Below are 12,551 nucleotides of genomic sequence, written 5' to 3' on the forward strand. Positions count from 1 at the left end.
TACCAAATTAGTGGAAAATGTTTAAATCAGATTGTAAACTGAAAACACAATAGCAAATCTTAATAGGGTCGCCGGGTAATAAATTATATCCTGAAGAATGTCGATTGAGAATGCGTGGGACAACTGATACCATTATTTCAGTATACATGCTATCTGTTGATGGCAAAGGGGCCTCTATCCCCACTCTTTCGCTCCGAGGTCACTGATCAGCCATGTGTACAGAGATTCTTGTGTCGGTGGTGGGCGTCCGTCCCAGACCATGTTCCGGCCCGCGCCAGTGTTCACTGTTTAGTAGTAGCTTGTAGACCGCGCCAGTGTTCAGTAGTAGCGTGAAGTGCGGTGGTGACGCGTCACCATGCCTCGTTCGAATCGCTTGGACCGCTCGGTCAGCATGGATACCGACAACTGCAGATCCTTCAACGACATCAAAACGAAAACGAGACCTTCATCGTTGATGGGTCGATGGAGGAGTTTCCGTAACTCTCTGCGCAACGAAGAACGTCGGTTCGCAGGAGATTCGCTGCCAGAACCCGACGATGTGGAGATGATGTTCTTCGAGACGGAGGATGACGCTGCCCACACACGAGACGAACTCGGTATCAAAATATGCAAGGATACCATCAGACAAACTATACTTGACCACATGCGCATGGTGTCCAGGGACCTAAACATTCTACCGTGTATTGAAAATACACAGTTGACGAACAATGACTTGGCAAATCTCTTGAAAAACTCTGCCAGGATTGAGAGAAATGTTGTGTTTTTGTGGTGTGCTTTTTTGAAAAAGTGTGATTTACTTGTTGCAGTAGAGCAATTAGGAGTAGATCTAAACTTTTCTATACTTGGAGGACTTACTGCTGTGCATTTAAGTGCTTTCAGTGGGTGTGTGAGGTGCTTGAGATGGCTGATACAGAAGGGATGTGATATTAATCTTAGTCCAGAATCCTATTCACCTCTACATTGTGCAGTTTTAGGGAATTCTGTGGCAACTACCAACATGTTACTAAGAGCGGGAGCTGAATTAAAAGATTCCGTTTTACATTCTGCTGTACGTGTAAATGCTGTTGAGTGTTTAACTCTTCTAACTAACAAAAATATAAACGTAAACTCTTTGGACTCTTCTGGAATGGCTCCGTTGCACATTGCTGCTGATCGAAGAATGAAACAGTGCCTTGAAATTTTGTTGGACTGTGATAAAATTAACATAGATTTAGAAACAAAGGATGGAAAAAATACTGCACTGCATCTGGCAAGTGAAGGGGGATATGCCGATTGCGTTTCCATGTTGCTCGCTAAAAAGGCCACCGTTGACAAACGCAATGTTAAGTTACAGACACCTTTGCACCTTGCTGCCAAGTTTCAAGGAGTTGAATGCGTTGAAGCTTTGCTCAAAGCCGGATCAGATGTTAATGCTGTGGATTTAGACAATATTACGCCCTTACGTGCTGCTGTTGGAAAAGCTTTGATGGCATACAACACTGTTGAGGTATTAATTGCGTCAGGGGCAGAAGTGAATGTAAAGGACAAATATGGCTTCACAGCGCTTCACGTAGCTGCCTTGAACGAACTGTCTAAATGTGTAGATGCTCTGATTTTGAAAGGAGCTGATGTAAGTGCGAAAACAAAGGGAGGACTAACGTGTCTTAATATCATAAGTAGGAAAACACCTGCTTGTTTAGCAACAATATGTAAAAAATTGGACAGTTCTATTTCACTGTATGACCCTAAGTCATCAAACCGTGAAGTAGAAGTTAAGCTGGATTTTCGTTATCTGTTGCAACACTCTTCTAGAGGTGATGTGGGGCTGTTGAAGACTTTTTTGGATGAAGGACAGAAGGAGATGTTATCTCATCCATTATGTGGTGCTTTTCTATGTATAAAATGGCAAAAGATAAGAAGGTTTTATTTCTGTAGATTGTTTTTAAGTACAATTTTGTCAATATTTTTCACACTTTACGTGATGAGTGCACTTGCTCACAATTGCTACAATGCAGTAAAGAACATTAGCGTAGAAGACAAAGACTTTTGTAGGGATAATTCATTTATAGGTGATGTTTTAGAAAGCCACCCTAAATTTATGGAAGTGTCGTGGTATATCTTGCTTTTGATAACTTGCATTGAAATTTTACGCAAATTACTACGTTTAGCTGGTTATCGCAGTTTCAAACAGTATTTTATGGAATGGTCCAATATAATTGAATGGTACACAGTGTTCAGTGTTTTTGCAACATCCTTTATTTATACAGGCAGGACATACATGTGGCAAAATCATGTAGGAGCATTCGGTGTACTTTGCGCATGGGCTAACCTCATGGGTAAGGTAGGTCAGCATCCTAGTTTTGGAACGTATGTTGCTATGTTTACAAAGGTACAGTCTGAATTTGCTAAATTGTTTATGGCGTACGCTTTTCTCTTAATTGGGTTTACAGTAAGCTTTTGTGTAATATTTCCAAAGTCAGAAGACTTTAAAAGCCCTTTAATAGGTTTTGTTAAAGTTTTAGTTTTGATGACTGGGTGGCTGGACATGGAAATGTTGTACGCTGGTTCAAATGGGTCCAACAGCTTAGATAATTTAGGAAGTTCTAATATTGATTTAAGTAAAAGTATCCTACTGGACATTAGCTCTCATATTACTTATGTATTATTTGTAATATTTGTTACTGTTGTACTGATGAATCTGTTGGTCGGTAACGCAGTTCAGGATATTGAAGGACTTCATAAGACTGCAGGACTTTCAAAGTTAGTTCGACAAACTGAGCTGATTTCTTTCCTCGAACTTGCGCTGTTCCAATGGTACGTTCCGCGAAAGATAATGAATGTGCTGAGGTTAACTTCACTCGTGTCTCCCTCAGCGTTCCGCGTGGTTCTACACGTCAAACCACTGAATCCTCGGGAGAACCGACTACCGAAGAACATTTTGATGGCGGCCCATGAGATCGCACGGAAGCGTCGAAACACCAACACTTTGTCCAACACAGTGAACTACCGCTCCTCAAAATCAGCGAAGGAGGATTCTACCAAGCAGTTGGAGGAGGAAGTGAGAAATCTTAAGGTTCTTCTGTCAGAGCAGCAACAGGCTCTCGCCGAACTGTTGCATATTATCAATAGAAAGTGATAACTTGTAGAGTTTTGTTTAAACATCTATACAGTATTTTGTAACACAATATAGTACACATGTAAGGGTAAAATTTTCTTAAACAGAAAATCACATATATATTTGAACAAGAAGTAATATAATCAAAAATGTTAAATTAAATTTTATGAACAAGGAAAGTATATTTTTATAAATGTTATGGCTTAATAAACCACAAGGAAAAAGAACTGTATAGTAAAACAATAATTATTGTTTTAAACGAAAATGTTGTATTCATTGTATTCATGTCCAATTGCTCTATCATTATATGTACAATTTTAACTAATGAATAGTCGTCATATATAAAGGGTTGTATTATTTAGATTATCAAATATGTACTGCAGAGGTATTATATAATAATAGTGTCCAAACAAAGAATACGTTATTTTTTATATAATTATCAAATTTGTTTTGTACCTGACCAGATAATGCAGGTTGACGTATTCAGGATAATATACTGCCCCCATGTAGATGTGTGCGTGTGTGTGTGCGCGCTTGCATTTGTACATTATACATGCGCGTTTGCGTACATTATTTCTACAACCTTTAGACGTACACTAAAGATAATTAGCATCAATGTTGGCCTGTTGTTGTTGTGGTGTTGGCACATTTTCACTCTATTTCTTATAGCGAAATAGGTTTCGAGTAGATGATATTTGACCGAAGTAGGTTTCGTAACTAATTTATATTTTCTTCATCGGGTAATTAAGGCAAACTCAGTTGAGTTTACCAAAATATAAAATTCATATTGCAAACCATATTTATTCCTACACTTACAAAACCTGAATAATTAGAGCTAGTCTTAGTTTTACTAAACGTCTTATCCTCTTAACAAAAACACTGGAATAATATCTACTTGATACATATCTACTTTTTAAAAGCATTATACATCATAATATTAGATGATTTCACTAAAATGTCTACAGGCATGTAGTATTATTTTATAATCGCAGTAAAATAAATAAAATGGGTTACGGAAATCATTGGTGCTATTACATCAAATGTCATGAAATATTTCACAAAAATCGATTTATTTTAATGGTGCTTACAAAAAGTGTTTCATACTTCAACTTTCAGCCTCAAAATGTTCCTTTTTTTAACACAATAAAATTATTCTAAAATAAATCAGAAAGTTTCTGAATCTTCCAGTGACCATAATTTATCACTAGAGTGTTTGGTTCCTGAGAAAAGTAATTGAGGAAGACTGTTTTAACATAGTTTATTTGTTGTAACGTGTTTTGGCGTAAGTTTAAAACATAACGTGCAGTAACGGTTAATTTTAAAAAACTACCTGGTATAAAATACTAAGCATTAAATTAATTGACTTAAGGGGCATTTCATTGTCTTAGTCAGCAATAGATTTACTTTTCATAAATATTTTACGATACGCCGGCTGAACTTAAAGTACAAGGGAGTACTACAAACTATAACCTCCTTAACTCAGTCAATATATCTTAAACACTTGTGATATAAACTTGTGTGCATTGTGATAAAAACTAATGTTTCCTTGATAAATCACTTAAGTGTTTGATATTGTATCCTACTTACTAACATAAATCAAACATTATTACCACATATTAAGAAATCCCCTTACGTGTTAAACAAACTACTGTATTTAAACTTCCTATAAAAAAACGAATATTATACTTAATTTTTAATATAATTTTAATCAATTTTAAAGCCACCTAAACAGGGGTTTTTATTAATTTACATAATTTCAAATATTTAAATTCGTGTTATCAATATTTGTATTACACTTAAAAACTTTCTAACTGCATTAAAGCAATTTTTACTGTACCTATATTTTTGTAATACAACTAAATAGTCTACACTTTTTGGTTTAAGTCCTTTTAGACGCTTAAGTTTCTTATAATTTTCATATGCTTGATATAAAATGAAACTGAAATAAAAATGTGTAATTATAAAGGCTAAGTTAAGACTTAAATATCATCTCATCCATTTAACCTCTAAACATGGAAACATGAGAACCCGAAGAACATACAAATTTGATTTCTGGATGTTCCTAACACCAACGTCGTTGTTGAAAATGTCCAGGGAAACCCCTTGGTAACTTCCCCGATAGAGTGCTTAGTACAATGGGATGCGTACTAATTTGACTTTACAAGACCAATTCTTTTAGTTTTTCGACTTTATACCGGGATGTGATACGATATGAGAATTGTCTAACTGAGAGTTCTTAGGTATCGTATTATTACCAATGCCTCTTTTTATTATTAATCAGTAAATAAAAAGTTGTTAATTATAAAATGTATTCCATAAGAAACGTTTTTACGAGGAATAGACTTTATGCAAATGAAACAAGTAACAGGTACTTATCAGCATTTATCATACTCATTCTCCTCTGAAATATGCTTCGTACGATGTTTTACTTTAACGAATGAAGCGAAATAGATTAAGGCATGTATAAATAATTTTCAACAAACTAAACTGTGCACACCGTTTCAGTCTGGGAAGTTTAGCTGCTGAAAACTTCAACAAAACAAAACTTCTGTAATATAAAGAGTTTAAACGTTCCACCGAATCATTTTGAATTATGAAGCTGTAAACTTCCAGGCAAACGGTTGCCCATTGTTGAAATACGGTACAGATAGGATAGTTCCTAACTTTTACTGTTAAACCTTTTACTTTTTAGTGTTATAAATGAGCATGCAGTTTATGTTCCATTACATCATTTTATTACAGTGTTCCATTTATTTATGGACCAGGAAATCAATATATTCATAGCAATTTACGTGAATAACCTACTACTTCTATCAATTAATATCTGATAACCTATTTTCAGGTTTATTTAAGTGGGACAACTAGGTCCCTTATTTGTATTTAGCCTCTAAATTTAACGACGTACATAAGAGTTCAAGAATACTGGTACTGTGCCATTAATTAGAGAACAAACTGGATTAACCTCTTTCGCAGACCAATTAATCGCACGTCAACGTGTTCCGTACAAATTATCTCAGTTGTCAAAGTCTAATTATTTTTTTTTATTTTTAAACCACACTTCATTCACACCCAAGCACACATTTACATATGGACCAGAAGACCTCACAAATTCATAGCAGTTTACGTGGAATCACTGATTAAAGCGTCATAAAATCCACTACTGTCATAAATACCGTCATAAAAGTAGTTGCTTTCTGATGGGCATACGTAAACTGAATATCTTTATTCAAAATATAAAAAATACATACTGATTACAAAACATATTTCTTATTACTTGTTATTACTAATACTCCCTCAAACATTTACTTTTATTAAAGACTCACTGCTATGAACTTAGGAAAGATTCGAATCTTCTTATATTCGTGGTACTGATATCATAAATCTGTATAAAGCATTATTTCTCATATAACCGTGTAAGATAAACATTATAGCATCATTATAAGCTTAATGTTCTCAAGTCATTCTAGGTGAAAGTACCCATGCCTCATTATGTTAAAAATACGATTGTGACATAATGCCGATGTCACCAAGAAACATTTCCTGTTTTTTCATGAAAAATGTAAAGATGGCATAATTATTTAGCCTTCAAGCTGAACGTAAGAACAATATTAAGTGCTAATGTTATGATATCATTATAGGAGATTCCCTGAATGGCGTACTTAATACCAAGGCAAGAAATAGAGAGGAGATAACTAGTATGAAGAGCTAAAATAATTCAAAAAGTACAATATCCGTTACCTGTATGCAAGGAAACAACAAATGGCAAGATCGATGGGCATATGTAGTAACTGGCGTCAGCAAACTCGACATGAACAAGTTGCAGGTGAGGTTGACCGGAAATGGTATAGAACACAGTTCAAACACGTGTTGTGGTGTTGGGTTACAGGGTCGGAGGAGGTAATAAAATGTAATTAAATTACCTAAGAAAGTTTTTTTTTGGATTTCCAAATTTACTCTATATGCCCCAAACTAGAAGAAGGGGCGATTAAAAGATTTTAATTGCAATAACCTATACAATATTACCTCAGTTCAAAGGGTATAATGAGTAGAGTCCAACAAAACAATTAGTCCCCAACACTATATCCAAAAAGGGTAGCGTATAACCAAATGTATTATTCTAACTTCATTTTGACGTTAAGCTGGATGGAGTCTATTTAAAGATCCACAAATATCTATATTCAATTTAAATTGTTTAACAAGCAATCGAATGTTATACGAGTTATGATAAATGAATGATAACTTGATTTTTAGCAGAAAATCGTCGACATTAATTTTGCTTACCACAACATGCAAAACCTTCAAAGTGACAATTTTTCAACAAGCCCGCGCTGTGTAATAATAAGCAACAGTATGAGCTGTTACCTCTACACGGCATTACACTTAGGTTTACATATTTATTATGTAATTAACTTTCACGTTTCGACACCCGCTGTCAAATTAATAACCTTCTCATTATGGGGAATACAGAGGCAGCTACGGAGGAGCGGCAACGCATATGCCTAATGATATCGTGTATGGAGATCGAGGTGAGGTTGGAATTTAATGTCATATAGCCTGTCTTATTAGCTCTTCATTTTTATATTGGTCTATTTAAATATATCACGGGAATAATTATTCTTTTATAAAAGTGTTAAATTGTAATTAGAATTGTTCAAATGTGAATGTTATTAGATATCTATAAATTAAAACAAACTTTAAATTATATTGACTAAATATTATTTAGGCTCTATCTACGGATATATCCATAATGTTTTTTTAATCTAATGACCAATATAGTACTCAAATATAGGTATTCTTTACAGTATGGCGGTATTTTTGTAGTTTTCACATACAATGATCCAACAAATCCATAGTAAATTAAATACAATATTTTTAATTCTTATTATCGAAATTTTTGAGCATCATTAGTTTATTATAATTATGTGTTTTATCAAGACACCTCTATACAGAGTATTAATACTGTACTTTACTATAAAGGAGAATTTCATAGATATATTATAAAATAACTATTATTTAATCATCGTCAACAATTTCAAGAGAGATTCCTGCTATGCAAGAATATAATTATTAGCAGTATAAGTTACACGCTATGTGATCTATTATATTATTATTGTGGAATGTTAGGATTCTATTTAATTAGGGTTTCAATATTTTGTATGTACTGTATTTAATACTAATACTTTTTCATGCACGTTAGTTAATAAGTAAACAAAACAATAACTAGGAAATCCAGATATATCAGATATTCTAGTTAAATACAGAGTGGGAAAAAGGTGCTAAAATACGTTCTGATAATAATTTGGGTTACAATAACTTATTCAGTCTACGTTGCTTTCATTTTATGCCACTGCGAAGGGCTATTAGTGTGCTTCCTTACATTCTTTCCTAGATTTATTTATATATAAAGGCCGAAGGAGTAAATATATAAATCATTCTTAAGGAGTAAATACTATATTTTAACATGGTTGATGCCAATGGCGCAGTGTAGCTGATGTGGCGGTTGTCGCAAGACAATCGAATCATACAACGCTGAGCGTGGCTGCTGCTTGGATAGGTGACCGCTGAGCGATTCTGTCTTTGCAAGCGACTTCTCCTGCCCGAGCATTGGTGTGAGTTTGGAAGTCACCTTTAAGCCATTAGTCCCCAGGTTATATGTTAGGATGCTTATTAGTCATAACTTTGCCTGGTAAAATGAAATATTCTTTGACTTCGACCTTGAGGTTCACAATGTTTTGGATCCGCTAAAATAAACATTTTTTAATATATGGTTGGTGTTCCCGATCACATAGGTGCGATGGAAATCCTTAAAACTCTCTTTGCTTATCATATAACAATTTTAAAACGTGTTTAAATATTTCATCATTCCTGAACGTCTAGGAACGGAGAGCTAATTTGCATTGTGTATGCACAGACTCTGATTTTACTTTTTAATAAAAAGAGGCCCTGTTATTTTTGCAAAGTCGCAGGTCACTTCTGTGATCCCCAGAGTGTACTTTATGCAGTAATCCCATTTCGAAGCTATTTTGACAAAAGACTTTTCTCTAGTAACATGACTCGATAATATAAAACAACAGTTCTAAAATTATACAAATTGCTACTCTAAAACACATGAAATATGTTTCGTTCCTAATCCGAGTCGGCGCTATAACACTCCCCATATAAATTACATGTATTTTTACAAAAGCGTTTTCTAAGAGATTTTTTACTATTATAGCTATTTTTATTATTTCATTTTGACATTCTTGTGTGAATTGTGTTATAAAGTTTGAAACAAGGTTCATAACAATAATATGAAAAGACAGTTTGTACACCAGAGAAGCAATTATCAGTACAAAAATACGGTAGTAAAATACATGTTATTGCTTCCTGAGATGTAACAATTACTGTGAATTTATTTGTTTCAAACTTTTTTAAGTTTCGTGCATTTCAAAAACCATTAATATTATGACACAAATTTGCTTTTTGAGTCAAACAATATTTTGTCGGTATAAAACTAAATTATTGAGTGTAAGTTTGCGCGGTTTCACGAACAGACGCCCACATACTACTACTGAAGGCGATGAACTTTCTCTAAAGACAATAAAACATTGAAACTTCTAAATAACTAGTTTCCCAGAGTGGAAGCTCTAATTAATTGTTTCTTGTTTGCAAATTTACACGAGCGTTTCTAATTGTTGGATATCGAGTTGGAAATAATTTGCTTTCGTGTTGTTATGTGTACTTTATTTCAAATAATACATAAATTAAATCAAATTAGTAATATTAAAAATTATGAGATTATTGAATACAATATTTTTAATTATTATTAGATATTATACTTGGATTTATTTATTTTGTCAGGTTTGCAAGATCTCACACAGGGTTATGATGTCGCAGTGGACTTAACAATTGAATATCTTCGACAACTTAAAATTACTTTAAATATATAAAAATACTATTGCAGATAATGGTTATGTTTGTACTTTTATAATTTGTATTCTATACAACCAAATTATTTTAGTTGCATTACTAATTAAATAAGAGAAGGAAGAGAGTATAGATTTAACCAACGATATATTAAATGTTATTTAATGACTTAAATAATCACTTATATCCTTGATTATGATCGAGATTGGCGTAATAAAGCTAATTTTATTGTTTTACCAATTAATGTATGTCTAAATAATTAAACCGAACGTCTTCTCCAAAGTTTTTAACTTGTATATCAAAATTAAAATTTAACAGCTTTCTAGATATATCGAAAATTTTTAAGCGAAGAATGTAATTTAAGAATATTATTTTGTAGCATATCTAGATTATTAATGACCTTTACTCGACATTCAACCTTTAAAACATTACGAAATTCCATTAAATCAAAAATAAGACATTGATATGTTTATGACAATGACATGTGAGAAAACATTACTATAAAGCAAACGTACAAACCTTAATTGTAGGTAATGAGTATAATTTTATTTCATAACTATCCCAATAAACAATATACGACTTTATTAAATCTGTCAATGGATCAAAACTTGCAACAAGTAGCGATTGCTGATTTGCACAGTTGTATGGCAACTTCTAACACATTACCCTCAACAGTATGAAAGTAAGCAACGTCCTTACCACTAATTAATAAATTTACTGCAAACGTGCAGTAATGTGGGGTTCCAGTGAGCCACTTTTCTGACTCACAAGAGATGCGAAATCATTAGCGGGTTTAATTAAAAACTGTGCAAAATCTATTAACCGTTCTCATTCTCTTTCCAAATGCATGGATGGCTAGAATGTCCAAATTAGAACTGGTATCTCAATTGGAACTCGCCTTCCACATAGTCTGTTTGGCATCGGAGTACTTGACACCTTATTTGCCTTTAATGGTTTAAAACCATTAGAACCATTTTAACGTACAGTCGCAGTGACCTGTAATCATAAATGGCCTCATGTATTTTTAATATAGCTTAGAAATAAAGCTCAATATATTGTTAATAGTTTTATGCTTACCCTCTAAAGTTTGTATAGATAATTTCATAATATAATTTTGTATACATAATTGGTTGAGGTAATTCAAAGTGTATATATACCGACCATTTTGCAAGAAAAATCTCTAAGTTCCAAATCGAAACGGGAGCCAACATTCTCATCGTCACCAAGGACCATAAAGCTAATAGAAAACTAAGACATGGGCTAAGCCATTACGATTTCATAAAGCAACTAAGAAGAAAAATATAAAACGCCCAGGAAGACTTTGCGAGAGGAGAAAGCGAGAGGAAAGCGGGAACAAGTAGAAGAAGCGACAAACGATACTCAAACTTCCGACTGGTATATAACCTGAGTGACGAGGAGATGAAGATTGTACCTAGACCAGATCCAAGTCCCTGGCAACGCAAATAGAATAGATCTTTCTGTCAGCCACTTCCTCAAGATCAACACAGACAATGAGGACACAGTCAAGATGCGAAGTTCTCTGGCCCTGGACACATACGACTACGTCCTGGCGGCGGTGAACAACCGTGAGGACGAGACGAGAGAAGGCGGAACCACTGGTCTCTATTAGTGTACACCAGGGAGAGTAACACATACTGCCATCTGGACAGCGTGGAGCCCCCTGAACCGCCCCCACGCGCAGAGACTGGCAGTAGCGCTTAGCGGTGACCCTGACGTCAACGTGGTACAGATTCAATGCCGTCAACAGAAAAGTGGAGTAGAGTGTGGTGCTTATGTGGTTCACTATATTGAACTTATATGTTCAATTGATCGTGAGCAACATCAGCATCAAAGGTGATCGTTGTTTTAACAAAAGCTTTTCAGTAAACAAAATTTACAGCAAAATAAATTGGCTTAAAAATAAAAACAACAAATTAGTTAAAGTATCAAACCATACAACTCCGACCAAAGAAACAAGAAATTAAGCTAATTAGTAAAGTAACATTGCTATCTGACAGCCATGGTCGTAATCTACGTCACTTGCTACAGAATCAGTTAGGTGAAAATTTTGCAGTGTACAGTGTTGTGAAGTCAAGTGGCAAGAGTGAGCACATAGTCAGTGACTTAGATTACGAGGCGAAAAAATTAAGCAACAACGATCGCCTTATCGTTCTGAGTGGTTCGAACAATGTTGAAGAGAAAACTGAATTTAGTGCAAAAAGACTATGTAAAAAGAATTGCTGAGAAAACAAAAAATACTAATGTTATTGTTCTGTACCGTACCTTTAAGGTATGATAAGCCCCACCTAAATGTCAAAATAAGAAAAATAAACATAGAACTAATAATTGAGGCATTGAAATACGACCACTTGAAAATCTTATCATTAGCAAATACACCACCTAAAAACTATAGCTCTCTTGGTCTACACCTAAATAATTGGGGGTAAACATCAGCTATGTAGGGCAATGGTAGACAAAATAAATCAAAAAAGTTTAAACATATAAGCTATGACAATGAAAAAAGCGTTTTCTGCTACAGCAAATCTAAATA

General features: G+C 34.2%; 1 protein-coding gene across 1 annotated transcript; it reads left to right on the forward strand.

Moving 5' to 3' along the window:
- Nucleotides 1-355: 355 nt before the first annotated feature.
- On the forward strand, nucleotides 356-3,115 carry LOC124361182 (transient receptor potential channel pyrexia-like). Its single transcript, XM_046815220.1, has 2 exons — nucleotides 356-2,553; nucleotides 2,599-3,115. Exons 1-2 carry the CDS (start codon nucleotides 356-358, stop codon nucleotides 3,113-3,115), a joined length of 2,715 nt encoding a protein of 904 aa, XP_046671176.1.
- Nucleotides 3,116-12,551: the final 9,436 nt, after the last annotated feature.

This window comes from Homalodisca vitripennis, chromosome 4 (genome assembly GCF_021130785.1).
Source record: "Homalodisca vitripennis isolate AUS2020 chromosome 4, UT_GWSS_2.1, whole genome shotgun sequence".
Lineage (NCBI taxonomy): Eukaryota > Metazoa > Arthropoda > Insecta > Hemiptera > Cicadellidae > Homalodisca > Homalodisca vitripennis.

Coding starts and splice junctions, on each gene's coding strand:
- LOC124361182 (XM_046815220.1), top strand. CDS start 356: ATGCCTCGTTCGAATCGCTTGGACCGCTCGGTCAGCATGGATACCGAC. Junction 2,554..2,598: donor TTGTACGCTGGTTCAAATGG/GTCCAACAGCTT, acceptor TATTGATTTAAG/TAAAAGTATCCTACTGGACA.